The 14,645-nt window shown below is 37.8% G+C and overlaps 1 protein-coding gene across 3 annotated transcripts in view; it reads left to right on the top strand.

The window, feature by feature from the left end:
• The window catches only part of BNC2 (basonuclin zinc finger protein 2), a 239,257-nt gene that overhangs the window by 127,232 nt on the left and 97,380 nt on the right, over positions 1-14,645 (top strand). For all 3 annotated transcript variants that reach the window (XM_034072691.1, XM_034072692.1, XM_005154982.3), the window contains one exon: positions 10,598-10,833. In XM_034072691.1, the coding sequence (XP_033928582.1) occupies positions 10,598-10,833 (236 nt within the window). The remainder of the gene's footprint in view (positions 1-10,597; positions 10,834-14,645) is intronic.

Below are 14,645 nucleotides of genomic sequence, written 5' to 3'. Positions count from 1 at the left end.
TATCCCAATTCCATCTGGACTTTAGAGATAGAAAAGATAATACAAGAAATGTATAATGAGTCTCAGAGACTTCTCTAATTATATTATAATTGATTACAGTCAATTTTTCTGAAGTATGTTTAACGGGAGCTTTGTGAAATGGTCACAGTACATGAACTGGGGGGGGAAAGATTGATGTTTATGAGTGGTGGAACTAGCTGTATGAACCAGTTCTTCCCAGGCTCTCAACTGCTTTCAGCAACCTCAGTACAGTAGGTTTTCTGGAAAAGCAGATGTGGTTTAGCACAACTGGGAGAGCGTTTCATAGGCTTGAAGCAGAGTTACACCCTAGATTGAAACACCACCACAGTCTTGGCTTGCTTTTGTGAAATGCCTCTACAACAGAGTACTCCATCCTAACAGAATGATATTAACAGGTGGGCAGTACCTGTTGTATTTTCATTACAATTTTCAAGGCTTCATAAAAGATGGAATATGTTGCCTGGAGAAGTGGTGGAATTTCCCTTATTGTAAATATCAAAGGCTCAGCTTGACAAGGCCAGAGATAACCTAATCTGAGGCCCTGCTTTCAGTAGAAGGCTGCACCAGACAATCTGCAGAAACTCTTTCCCACCTGCAAAACTGTGAATCTGTGAAACACAGTTAATGGAATTTGAGGCGTATTTGGATTAAGATGGAAATCCTCCAAATCCAGACCACAGTCCATGACTCCCAAATGTGCTTCTGTCAAACTGTGTATAGTATGTTAACCAGATGGTATTTAGGACTATTAAAAGACATAGTAACTCCTATCTCACCCTTATTAAGGGAGAGAATATTTTTAATATGATGTTCATGGCTAATAGAAAGGAGGCATTTGGCTTTGGAGACAAGAGGTAGGAAAGCTAGAAGATCGATGACTAGTAAAGGTAATAGGAAGAGACACATTAGTTTAGTGGCTTCCATTATAAATTGCAGGTTTCAGCAATAATACTGTCAATCCATGTATCAAGGAACAGCAAAAACAGAGCTGCCGAGCATAAAGGTCTGAGCCAGTAGTCAAGGACAAGTCCAACACTGGCCAAGCCTGCACCATAGGCATAGTTCCTTGAGGTCTGTTCATAGTAGGCAGAATCAAGTACTGGTAAACTGAGTCTTTTGACTAGGTTAGGTATTGCAAGGGAATGAGTCAGGTCAAGGGTCCACTCAGGAGTTCCAGTCAGGTGCAAAAGAAAGTGAGGCCAGAGACAGGGCTGAAGATCAGGCTCCAACATGCATCTGAGGATCACGTAGAAGATGGGACTATAGACAGGTACATATGTGAGATACCTTAGGAAGGGAATGAAAATCTAGGCCTGAGCTTTAGTAGGGCTACTGGACCCATGGGCTGAGAATGCAGGGCAGAGGTTTCCAGGGAGGCAGGTTAGCGCAATGAAAGCCAGTTAGTGCACTCAGAGCAGTGAAACCATGAACTGATCAACAGTTGCTGTCTCGAACAATACACGCAAAAGCAGCTGTGTGGTGGGGTGCTCACCTTTTTCCATCAGGGTAGTCATCAGTGCTAAAATCCATTTTCACATAGGCACAAATGCACAGATGGAGGGGACGTTGAGGTCCAAAGGTCACAGAAGAGAAGACACTGTCTCATTTTCCTTAAGATGGTCCCTGCAGTCAGGTGTCTTCACTCCTGTGATATGCCCATGCAGGGCTAGTAGCCTAGATGTTTTCCTGAGAACTTGGAATGAAAAACCTTTGCAGCTTGTTCCTTTGAACACATTAACTGTCAACAGGGAGAAGGGAGAAAAAGCATACCACTGTATTTAAGGAGTAAATTTCAATTAAAAACATACTGACAAGGTACCAGTATGCAAAGTTAGGTCTAACCTTCATTTTTTAGGAGAAAGCATTTTGGGGCACTTTTTTTGTTCTCTTTGGGTTTTGTTTTGTGTTTTTTTTTTTTTGCTTTTTTTGTTTGTTTGTTTGTTTTTTCCCCCTTCTCTTCCTTTGTATTCATGTTTTACACTATTGAAGAAAAAGGCTTTTGTATAGAAAGACAACATAAAAGAAAACACCTGTTTGGCTTGCAGGAATTGGCCAGGAAGGCTGTTTTTTTGACAGGCCAGAAGCGACCGGTGCAGGGCCCCTTTAAAAGAAAAGTCAGGATTTTTTTTTTTTTCCCTTATTTCATGTGAGCATTGGCAGAAATTCTGACAAGCAGCTCTTCATATTTTATTATGTTCTTGTCTGGCAGAATTTCTGTCAGGCAAAAACCTTGTCAGCGGAAAACCTGTCGTAGGATCAGAGGAGACAAAAACAGGTGTCACAGAGGCAGTCAAAACTGAAGGAAAAAAAAAAGATTAGGCTAAAGAGAGAAAGGCAGACAATTACATTAATGCCATTGCTTTTATCTTATAGATGTGTGTTATTATCTCGGGGTGCTGAGTGCGCAATTGCCTCAAAGAAAAGTAGACAGGAGACAAGGGGAAACTTGATAGTTATTAACTGAAGAGGCAGTGTGTCAAAGCTGGATGGGGTTCAAAGTTTTGCAGAGGGATGAAAAAAAAATTGCAGACAGCAAGCAACGTCTGTGAACATTGTGGTTCTGCTTTCGGCTACATAAACTTGGTAGCAGTCTAAATGTTTCAACTTGGAATCAGATCATAGAAGATTTAATGAAAGTTTTAATTCAGACATTTTTTTAATAACATTTATTTTGTGTACATGCAGCTGAAGCACTGGGTTGTTTTTTTTGATCTGTTATGAAAATGTTAGAGCAGGAGGCATGGTGAGGCATGAAGACATTTATCAGTTTAGTTGCTGTGTTGTTTGGGTTTGAAACACCTATTATCAACACATGTTTAATTTTAAAATGCTGTTAAGAATCCTTTTACTAAGTGTGAACATCTGTACATGCAAGCTGTAAATTAGTAGATCACATATGTGTCCCTCTGTCAGAGACTAGGTGCATTTGGCAAATGGTTTCCATTATTAGCTCTTAAATACAGTAAAAGGCAGAAGGAAAAGTTGAGTTTGCCTGTGAATTAGAATATGCCTGACTTACTTTCATAATCTTTTGAAACCCACAGTGTCTTAGTGAGTATTTCTCTTCTATCTGGATTAAATTGTGGAAGGGATGAAGAAGGAAGTGAAATGGAGGTCACTAAAAGATGCCATAACTGGAACTGATATGCAGACCGTTTCAGGATGTTTACCCACCCGTATAAATGTAAATGTCCCATGCTTTGTGCGCTTATGCCAGAGTGAATGGAATAATTTTGTACACTGAGAATATGTGAGACATTCAGTAGGCACTGGCAAGTTTTCTTGTCCTTAGTCACCTAAGCATGATATATTTGAAAAGCATTTTTTTCCACATACAAACTGCACCACATTGCACCATGTTGCAGGTGGTATTAACTCTGCATCCTGAGGGAGGTTAGCTTGGGCCACCTCTTATGTCTGCAGTAGTTTACCTGTCCCTCCAGCATTTTAGTCATTCATGAGCTACCTTCTGTTCTTGAAAAGAATCATAGAATGTTTTGGGTTGGAAGGGACCTTAAAGATCATATAGTTATCTAGTTTGAATTCCCCTGTAATGGTCAGGGACACCTTCGACTAGATCAGGTTGCTCAAAGCCCTTGAACACCTCCAGGGATGGGGCAGGCACAGCTTCTGGGCAGGTAACTTGTGCCAGTGTCTCACCACCCTTACAAAGAATTTCTTCCTAATGTCCAAACTAAATCTCCCCTCTGTCAGCTTAAAACCATTCTCCCTTGTCCTGTCACTACATGCCCTAGTGAAAAGTCCCTTTCCATATTTCATATGGTCCCCTCTAGGCACTGAAAGCTGCTCTAAGGTTTCCCCAGAGCCTTCTACAGGCTGAAGAAGCCTGTCTTTCAGCCGCTCTTCACAGGGTAGGTGCTCCAGCCCTCTGAACATCTTCATGGCCCTCTTCTGGACTTGCTCAAGCAGGTCTACATCCCTCTTGTGTTGGGGGCACCAGAGCTGAACACAATACTCCAAGTGAGGTCTCACCAGAGCAGAGTAGAGGGGCAGGATCACCTCCTTTGACCTGCTGGTCGTGCTCCTTTTGATGCAGCACAGCATACAGTTGGCTTTCTGGGCTGCAAGAGCATGCTGAAGCCAGCTCATGTTCAGTTTCTTATCCACCAACAGCTGCCAGTCCTTCTCCTCAGGGCTGCTCTCAATCCATTCTCTGCTCAGCCTCTGTCTGTGCTCGGGATTGCCCTGACCTAGGTGCAGGAGCTTGCACTTGGCCTTGTTGAACTTTATGCGGTTTTTGCAGGCCCACCTCTTGACACCGTCCAGGTCCTTCTGAATGGCATTCCTTCCCTCCAGCATGTTGACCAATCACACAGGTTGATGTCATCAGCAAACTTCGTGCAAGAAAAAAATCTTGAATTCTGAAATGAGAAGCTCCATATTGCCATTATTAATACTGTATCTGGTTTACCATACTCAACATGCTGTTGTTGCCACAGTATTATGGAATCTTTTTATGTCAATGTATATTTAATCTGTCTGCTAATTTCAGTTTCTCTTGCTATCAAAAGTAGCCCCCTTACTTAGATTAAAAAAATGTCTGGGAAGCTCTCTGTTATTGTCTGGACACTACATAAAATTTCTTTTTAATTTTCCTGTTGACCCTTGAAAAATCTAGTAATCTAGAAAAATAATAATGTTTATAAAATTCTGTGTTGTCATGTATATGTGTATGCATTCCAGCTGTATGCCTTTTTGGTAAGTTAGAGAGCTCGCTAAAGAGCATGTCAGAAAATCTAGAGTGGGACTATTGCAAAGCCGAGATTTAAAATTGAAATGAAATGAGATCCATGCTGACCTCTCCACTGCAGTTTACTGACTCCTTTGTGGTGGTCTGAGAAATACAGCCAGGCAATTCATCTGAGAGAAAGGGTTCCACTAGACTTTTTCATCCCTCTCGAGGGTACCTAAATATTAATCTAGAATCAGGACAATAGCAAAAGGTATGTGTATTTACAATTCCAATTTGCATTAAAACTAGGATATTTCAAAATATTTTAAATTCTGTAAAGGCAAAATGTCATGCTTTTATTGTAGCTACCCAAAAAAACAATATGAGACCTCCAAAGTACAAAATTGATCACTGCATACTTGTATTTCTTTTGCTTAACAAAAAATGAATCCATTCAGAAACATGACTTTTAATTTGGTTAACTTTGTCTACTGCATGTTGGGAAGGAAGAGGTCTAAGGTTGGTGAGTAAGTTTGCATAGTTGAGCCTATGAACTGACCACAGAGATAGAGGTGAAATGAAAGATTTTGTCTTTGTCTTCTGTCTTTTGATAAATTGAACAAGTATTTGAGCCTTATTTTAAACTATCTATCTTTTGCACTTAATTTTCTTCAAATTTCACTGGTTCCCAAATCTCCAGTGAAATATAAATGGTGAAGTAGATTTCCCACCCCCATTTTATTATATTAAACCCCACCCCCCCCATCACCCTCAAAACTCAACAAACCACAAATAAGTTATAAAAGTTCTTATAAATATGTCAAAAGTTTTTTTCTGAAATTTTGCGTAGCAGGAATACTTCAGTCTGTCGTATGAAGACTGATGTAGCAATTTCAAAAATCTCTTTGCAATTCAGATTATCCTAAGCAGAGTCTCTGTAAAATCTGAAAGATTTTGTTTATGTTCAGGAAGGTAAAGATAGGATAAGGCAACATGGGAGGTTCACGCTTGATATTAGGAAGCATTTCTTTACCAAGACGGTGATCAAACACTAGAAGGTGCTTCCTAGAGAGGTGTTCAAGCCTGTCAGCATTCAAGAGGTAATAGGACAGTGCCCTTAATAACAGGCTTTAATTGTTGGTCTAGTCCTCAAGTGGTCAGGCAGCTGGACTAGATGATAGTTGTAGGTCCCCTTCAACTGAAATAATCTGAATTATCTACATTATTACTGTGCATACTTGATGCTTCAGAATTGGGTAAGAAAAACACTGCTGAAAAGTTTCTGATTCCTGTTCTAATTATCCAATTAGAAATTTGGGGGTGTTGAAGGCAATGTTTTGCGACATCTAATTTTTTATCATCATTTCCCCCCACCTCCCACCCCGTTAATAATTAAGATTTCTGGAGAGAAAAAAAAAAAAGAAAAAAAGAAAAAAACTGAAATTTTGAATTCACCACAGAAATACTACCCAGTTCTTGGTTTTCACAGTAGAACACCAGGGCCTTTTTAGACTGTTGCACAAAAATTTTCATTGCTTCAGAAAGTATATGATTTTAAGAACCTTTAGATCTCTTCTATCAGTGAATAGCTTTCCACTCACACAAGGTAAAGAATGTCAGGCTATTGGGGCAGTGCTGTTAAAGGCAGCCTTCTTACCTTAATCATCTGAGACCATTTCAGTCATGTTTTTGGAGAAGACTGTGCAGGTTAAAACCAAAAAGTCACAAACATGCTAAGACTTTTCTGGTTGAACTTTTGAGCCTACTGAAAGTGTAAGAAGTGTAAGTTAATACCTCATACTGCACCAGGAAGGGACTTTTAATGTGTGGTTTAGGATGTTTAGTTGGTATCTTCTTAATAAGGACACACCTATTTATGTCATTTTTGAGGTATGATAAAGCTCATTCTACTATATAACATGTTTCATCCTGAACTCTTCCTAAACACTTACAGAATAATACACTGTTGCAGATACCATTGAATATATTCACCTTTGAAGCTCAGCATTGTTCATTATTCTGTAGAAATTGAACCAATAGTTTAGAACAGAAAATGGTGAGGAATGCATTATTCAAATGAAATTAGATGGGCAATTCAGGACAGCAGAATACAAGTGTCTACTATGAGATTCAGCAAGGTTAAAGTTAAAACTCTTATCCTTACAGAAAAAAAAAGAGATACAGATTCTTCTCTTATCCTCTTATCTCTTATTTGAAAAGGTGTGTGTCTAACAATACATATGGAATCTTGAATCCACTTAGAACCCGAGCTTTAGTTCACTAATGATACCAGAAGAGAAATCAGTTAGAAGTTCTACCAAAAGTAACTTTTGTCTGTCAACTATTTCCTTAACAATCTCTTTTAAAGATACAAAATAATTTTTATAAATTACAAATCACAGTGAAAAGTTTCATTCCCCAGCCAAGTGCAAGGAGTTTCAATGGTGAGTGATCTGAAAGAATTTGAGAAGCTTACCATACTATTATTTCTCCTGTGGGTGCAAGTGCATTTCCTTTTTCTTCATGTACAACTTTTTCCCTTTTTTTTTCTGCCCATAGCATGAGGTCTCTCTTTGGTTTGCAAATTTTCTTACACACCCATGCAAAAATATATGCTTCTTTGCATAATAAATTACAGATTTTAGCGCATATCCTGACTTGTACTTCAAAAGGATAAATCCACTGCTTATTTGTTTATTAAATAATGTGCAAAAGAAGGCACATCTCAAAATTGGAGCTAATTTCACTGTCACTTGGAAAGTTAAGCCAACACCAGACTATCTTTTATTTGTGTGTATGTGTTGAGAATTGGATGTCTATAATACTGCTTGAAAACAAATGTTGCAGATAAATGGAATAGTACAGAGTATGTTGTGAAAATTTCTGTCCACTGGTCGAAAAATGTGCTTAGTAATTTAAAAGGACTTTTTAAATTTCTTTTTTCACTTCTATCTTGTCTTTTCCAAAGCTATTATCCTCAGAGTTGTCACATTACATGAAGTGGGTAAGTGTCCACAGAGTTTTGTAATCTCATTCTAGATATTAGTTTTATAATCCACCCAATAGTCTTTAGATAAAGATGTCTTACAGTCATCATGACTTGTGCCAAAGTAGAATCATAACCTTATAAATCTTCAGCAAGCCAGGTCTTCTTTAGTTGGAAGAAGTTGCAGGCATAGGGTTTATTCTTAAGTAAAGAGAAACAAAACCAAGTATTAAGATATATATTAAGATATGATATGTTAGAAATACATTATGATGCACTGATTAAAAAGCATTGAGTATTCAGAAAATATTAATTCAGGTGTTGGGTCTGGTCAGATTTTGTGTAAACTTAGAGAAGTCAGTTAACATCTTCAGACACTTTTCTAATTCTGTAGGACTGAAGGTGGAAAGCCCAAGGTGATCCAGGACTGCTTAGTTATTTTGATAGTCTGGTAGAAAATCTGTTCTATCTAGTAAAAGCAACATTATTTGCAGAATTCTTATTGTGAGTAATAATATTAAAAAAAAACCCACACAAACTAATATTTTACTTTATTTTACACCTTCCAAATTGTTGCTCTGCCTTCCCAGGTACATGTATACATGTCAGCATGTCAGCACACATACAGCACAGCACAGCTGTGCAGTGACAAAATCAATTTTCTAGGCTTTTCTAGATGAGTATTTTGATGACACCTCTATTACAGTAATAGCAAAATAAACATGTTAGAAAAAACACACACATAAAGGGGGTAAAAAAAAAAAGTAGGAAAGTGTTTGACCTGTTTAAGCTTCAATCAAACCCCATTCATTAGACTGTGTAAATAAATTAGTCCCACATCATGAAGCCTGTGTAGGCAAAGTACTTTGGAAGAATAGCTTTTGGAAGAAAAATCCCACCCTTCACATACTGCAGTATAAATGTCCTGTGGAGAGACACAGGACTGCAGACCCTAGGCTTGCCAATTCCTTATCTTTTCTGAATGTTAAATTAATATTTAAAGTTATTTATTCAAAGTTGACTTAACCACTAGATTAGGAAAGATCAGACAATCAGCTGAAAGAAATGAAGTATGAGGAAACCAGAACTCTTTGAAAAAGTATTCCATGGAGTAAATGTGTTGAATGAAGCCAGCAAGTAAATGATAAGGGCCTTTGCGCTTTGGATATAAGAAAGCAATTTATCAAGAGTACATGAACTCTCCAGTGACCATAAGCCAAGAATAAACCAAAGTACAGGAGGAGAAGTCCCTATAAAATAATTTCAAATGCTCAGAAAGTTTTGTTTAAAATAGCAGTGAGAAGCTTAGGTGCTGCAACATAGTCCATAAAATGAAAAGAAAATTAAATTTAAACATTGATACTCAGTAAAGGGTGTGATGCCATATGCAATTCCATCATATTTAACATCACAAGGGGATAAGAATTACCTTCATCCTGCAAACCACCCCTCCCCTCATCTCTAAATTATTCATATCACAGTGAATAACATAAAATTTACACAGAAGGGTAAAACAAACTAGCTGGCTCAAGTAGCAGTAAATTCATGACAGAATTTATGGTAAACCAGGGGACTAATTTTTAACATGTTTAAAAGTCTAGAGTTTATGGTGTATCTGTATTCTTTTTTTCCTTAGATATTAAGTCTTAAACCTTTAACAATCCAAATAATTCTACATAGTTTCAGTCTTGTTCATCATTTAATCATAAATTGTTGTAACTTCTGATGATCTTATGAGTATTGTAGTCTCTGGAGTTCACTTGAGCACCTTTTTACTATAGAGATTAGAGTTAATTGTGACCTTTGGAAACTAGACCTGTTTCAGACTGCATCTGTGAAAAAGAATCACGCAGTGATAAGTGGTGCCCCCCAGGGGTCCATACCGGGACCAGTACTGTGTAATATCTTTATCAATGACATAGACATCAAGTGCAGCCTCAGCGAATGTACAGACAACACCAAGTTGACTGATGTGGTTGACATGCCTGAGGGATAGGATACCATTCAGAGAGACCAAGAAGTGGGCCCATGTGATGTTCATGAGGTTCAAAAAGGCCAAGTCAATATCCTGCACCTGAGTTGTGGCGACCCTTGTTATCAGTGCAGGCTGGGGGACAAAAGGATTGAGAGCAGCCCTGTGGTGAAGGATTTGGAGGGGCTGGTGACTGAAAAGCTGAACATGAGCTGGCAGAGTGCATTTGCAGCCCAGAAAGCAAAACAGATCTTGGGCTGGACCAAAGGAAGTGTGGCAGCAGGTCAAGGGAGGTGATTATGCCCTCTACTCTGCCCTGGTGAGACCCCACCTGGAATACTGGATCCAGTTATGGAGTCCTCAGCACAGGAAAGACATGGACCTGTTGGAGCAGATCCAGAGGAGAGCTACAAAAATCATCAGAGGGATGGAACACCTCTCCCATAAGGAAAGGCTGAGACAGTTAAGGTTATTCAGCTTGGATATGGGAAGCTCCATGGAGGCCTTTGAATACTTAGAGGGGGCCTATAAGAAAGATGGGAACAGACTTTAACAGGGCCTGTTGTGGTAGGAAAAGGGGTAATGGTTTTAAATTAAAAGAGGGTAGATGGTGAAACACTGGAACAGGCTGCCTAGAGATGTTGTAGATGATCTGTCACTGGAAATATTCAAGGTCAACTTGGATGGGGCTCTGAGCAACCTCATTTAGTTGAAGACATCCCTGGTCATTGCAGGGGATTTGACTAGATGACCTTTAAACATCCCTTCCAAATGAAACCATTCTGTGATTCCTTATATGAATCCTACAGGTAATATTTCTCTGGAAAGTAAGTGCATCTGCAAATTTGATGTGTTTAGATAATTCCTTGGAATTATTTTCTTGTCTTTCCTTTAGCTCTGCTCTTATACATCTCTTTTCTTTCAGCTTTGGACAAGCTTAGTACTCAGCACCTCTACCACCCAACCCAAGTGGAGATTGTGCAGTCCAACGTTGTGTTTGACATCAGCAGCCTGATGCTCTACGGTACTCAGGCTGTGCCTGTAAGACTGAAGATACTACTTGACAGACTCTTCAGTGTACTGAAGCAAGAGGAGGTTTTGCATATTCTACATGGCTTAGGCTGGACACTTCGAGACTATGTTCGAGGCTACATCCTTCAGGTAGGAAATAAAGCAAAGCATGTTTCATAACCCAGTTAATGAAAATTTCTTTTGTATAGACATAGCGACCATGCACCCAAAGAAGTATAAGGATATGAAGTAAATTTAGTGTGGCATGTGACAACTAATGATGGTGTTGACAAAACAAAATATTAAATTTTTCCTAAGCTAAAAAAAAAAAATACCATAGTATTTATTTGTATTTGCTTATGGTTATTGTAGGAAATACCTTAAATACTGAAAATAATAAGGTTAGCTAGCTGCAAGACTGCTTTTGTCATCAAAGACAACTAGCAAGTTTTCAAGAGCTACTGAAACTAAGATCCAAGTCAGCAGCTCCTTCATCTTCTCTTTCCTTTTTTTAGCAAGATATCTAATAAGGTAGAAATGAAATGAGGGTTGTGATCATGGTTGTATTGAGAAGTATCCTTACATTGTAATATATAAATAGGAAAATCATGTTTATAAAGCCGTTTTAAAAAGGTAACTTTAAATAAAGTGTTACATGCAGATTAGTTAAGATAAGGTAAGCAAACAAAACATAAAGCAAGTAAACAAAAAAATGGACAGGCTTGCTTTATGAGTGTGGTCATGAATATCTATGATTGCTTATCTGAAGTATTTAATAATCTGTTGGGTTCTAAAGTGAATTATTACATTGTATAAGACTATTTCTAATTCAGAATCTAATACTACATGCTTCTGAGTTTTCCTAATTGCTGCTGACTTTGCAGGAGCTCTGCATTATATAGAAGTCATACAGTTACTTTGAAACTTTTGCAAATTCTAGTTTCTGATTTATTTCTTTACTTTCTTAGGGAATGATAACATGCTTGGCACTGTACAGAAAATATGGGAATCCTTATCCCTGATCTGTGGAATCCTGACTATTTTTAAATTCCTCTTCGATTTTCTGTCCTTTGTGTGAAAGAAGTAAATTACCCTTATGTAATTCTATGGAAACCTTCATGTGCTGTGTTCTTATATTTTTTTAAATGCTCTATACATGGGTTTTCACAGAAAGTATACTGAATTGTTGAAGAGTCCTAGAGAAAGACTAATAAAAAGGCTATTACTTTAATAATGGGATCCTATTATTCTTATAGGGGTATCTAAAGAATGGAGCTCTTTAATTGTTTCAGCATTCTCAAGCATCTGTTTTGTTAAAGCTAAATGTTGCACATGTTCAGATACAGTAGAATTCATTATGCATTAGCAGTCTAAAACTTACAGTTAAGTGTTTCCATGATATTTATAAAATAGATAACTATAGATGTTTGTACGATACATATGTATGGATCTGTATTTAGATATTAGATATTATATATTCTTTAGGTAGATACATGATGAATATCTATAGAGATACTGACTGTAATGGAATTTTGTGCATGTTGCATCATATTTTAGATTCTGGATTTTGAATGCTACTGATCAGGAAGGCTGAAGAAATGCAAATTGCAAAGGAATACACATAAAAAATTGCATCCTTTCCAAGGCATAACATTAGAAACATGAGATTTACTAAATGCTATTTATAGTTAGTCATAGTATATTGCAAGTGTAGAATATAATTCAGTTTTTCTTACAGACAAGACTGACTGAAATCAGTAGTTTTCTTGTTTTAAAAGTCATAGAAACAGGCTCGTATTCGTATTGATTTTTTTTTTAATTATCTGTTGGAATGATCTTAATATATACAAGAATGGCTTGTAATGTAATTATATAGAGGTTTATACAGAGTGAGATTGTGACCTATGCATCTGAGTGGTGTAAAGGCCTATAATACACTAGTAGGTCAGAGTTCAGTTTATCTAAAACTCAATCACATTGTAGCCCTCAAGGCATTAATTTTACCATTGCTACATTCAACAACAGTATATTGAATATTATGTCAGTTAAAGGAGAACAGTTATCAATATAAGTTAAGAGCAGGCTTTACAGTTTTGCCACATATTGACTTGGTTAGTGCTTGGCTGTGCATTGTGTTAGTAGGTGGATGAAGACCTATGATATGTGTAGTTGAACCTTGCTGTTAGTTTAGCTCTCCAGTTTTGAAGAATCAGACTGGTCAAATTTGGAAGGGAGGTCATCTTGTGCAAGTCCCCTGCTCAGGCAGGAACACCTAGAACTAATTGACCTGGCAATGTTCAGTCAGCTTTTGAATAGCTCCAAGGATGGAGGTTTCAGAACCTCTCTGAGCAAGAGATGCATTTTGTTTGCATTAAAGCTGGGAAGCTCAGAAAGGAAAGCTGCTTAGTATAAGATACCTGAAATCTTAGAAAAATGAATCAAATGTATGATAACAAAAAAGTCTTGTTTGAAAAGTAACTCTATTGCAACTACCTGATAAAAAGGAGAAAAGGGGCATAAAGGGAAATTTGAAAAGAAATTTGTAGTAGCATTAGCATAGTAAATGTGCACACAGATGAGAACTATCGGTAGTGTCTTCTTTCAGCAAAAGTTGTTGTTCAATGAAGCTCATCATTATAGAATTGGAACTCTTCACAGGCTTGTTTGATGTTTTCAAACTCAGCGTTTCCATACAAAAAGCTTCCAATGAAATGTCATGAGTGTTTTATATGAGAAACAAAAGTATCAAGAATGAAACTAAATTGCCCAGAATATTGCAGAGCTTTGGGATCATTGGTAGGCTGTCACACAGTGAGCTCAGGAAGATCAGACCCTCAGTCTGGAAGTATCGTTCTTTTTAACTGGTCTGTGCAAACCTGTCTAAGTTGTAACCTAGTCCAATCAATGCTAGAGAGTTTACCATGCATTAATACATGTAGTGTATAATATAAAGTATATAATATACTCATATATATCTCTAGGAAAATATTTAAATTTGCTATAGTGCTGCAGTTAGAGAAATGTAAACAATAAACTAACTTGTTTGTCTTTAATAAAATTAATGTTTTAAATTTGTAACTTGATCACAGAATAATAGAATGCTTAAGGTTGGAAAGGACCTTACATATCTAGTTCTAACCCTACTGCAATGGGAAGGGACACCTTCCACTAAACCAGGTTGCTCAAAGCCACTAGCGCTGAAGACCTCTGGGGTTCTGGCAGTACCCCCCTTAGATACTGGAAGCTTTTGTAAGGTCTCCCCTGAGCCTTCTCTTCTCCAGGCTGAACAATGCCAACTCTCCCAGCCTCTCTTCATAGGAGAGATGCTTCTGTCCCATCATTGTCTTCATAGCCCTCCTTTGGCCTTGCTCGAGCAGATCCACATCCCTCTTGTGTTGAGGCTCCAGAGCTGATCACACTGCAGATATTTATGAGAGCAGAGTGTGTGTGGGGGGGGAATTTTAGGGTAGATACATCCACTCGATTATTTTAGTATTGCCTGGAATTTTCTTTCCTCTTCAAGATTCATAATGAAACCCTTTTTCCCATGAAATATTTTTTCTCAGTAATTTTTGAGGAAAAAGAAAATCACTGTTTGCACCCACTTGAGAAACAAGAGAAAACCAGTGGCTCTGTCTAGTTCTGTATTAGTGCTTCAATGTGGATGGGTTTGTTTGTAACACCCTCCTTTTGATTAATAATGTTTCTACACAGCAGATTAAATCACAGTGAGCAGAGAAGAATGCCGTTATTATTTGTTGCTTTATTCAGTGAATACATTTAATGGAGCACATGAAGCAAAGGAACTTGAAACCAGTGGAGGTAATGTGACAAACTGCCTTTCACATTTGGGCACAGTCACCACCATTGCCAGTAGTAGCTGAAAGACATTAAGACCTGGCAAACTTTCTCTAGCCTCTGTGCAATAAACCTAGTTTCTGGTGAATGGATACTTATTTCTG

The sequence above is a fragment of the Melopsittacus undulatus genome, chromosome Z (assembly GCF_012275295.1).
Source record: "Melopsittacus undulatus isolate bMelUnd1 chromosome Z, bMelUnd1.mat.Z, whole genome shotgun sequence".
Lineage (NCBI taxonomy): Eukaryota > Metazoa > Chordata > Aves > Psittaciformes > Psittaculidae > Melopsittacus > Melopsittacus undulatus.
The sequence above is the reverse complement of the archived record's forward strand: the minus strand, read 5'-3'. Positions and strand labels throughout refer to the sequence as shown.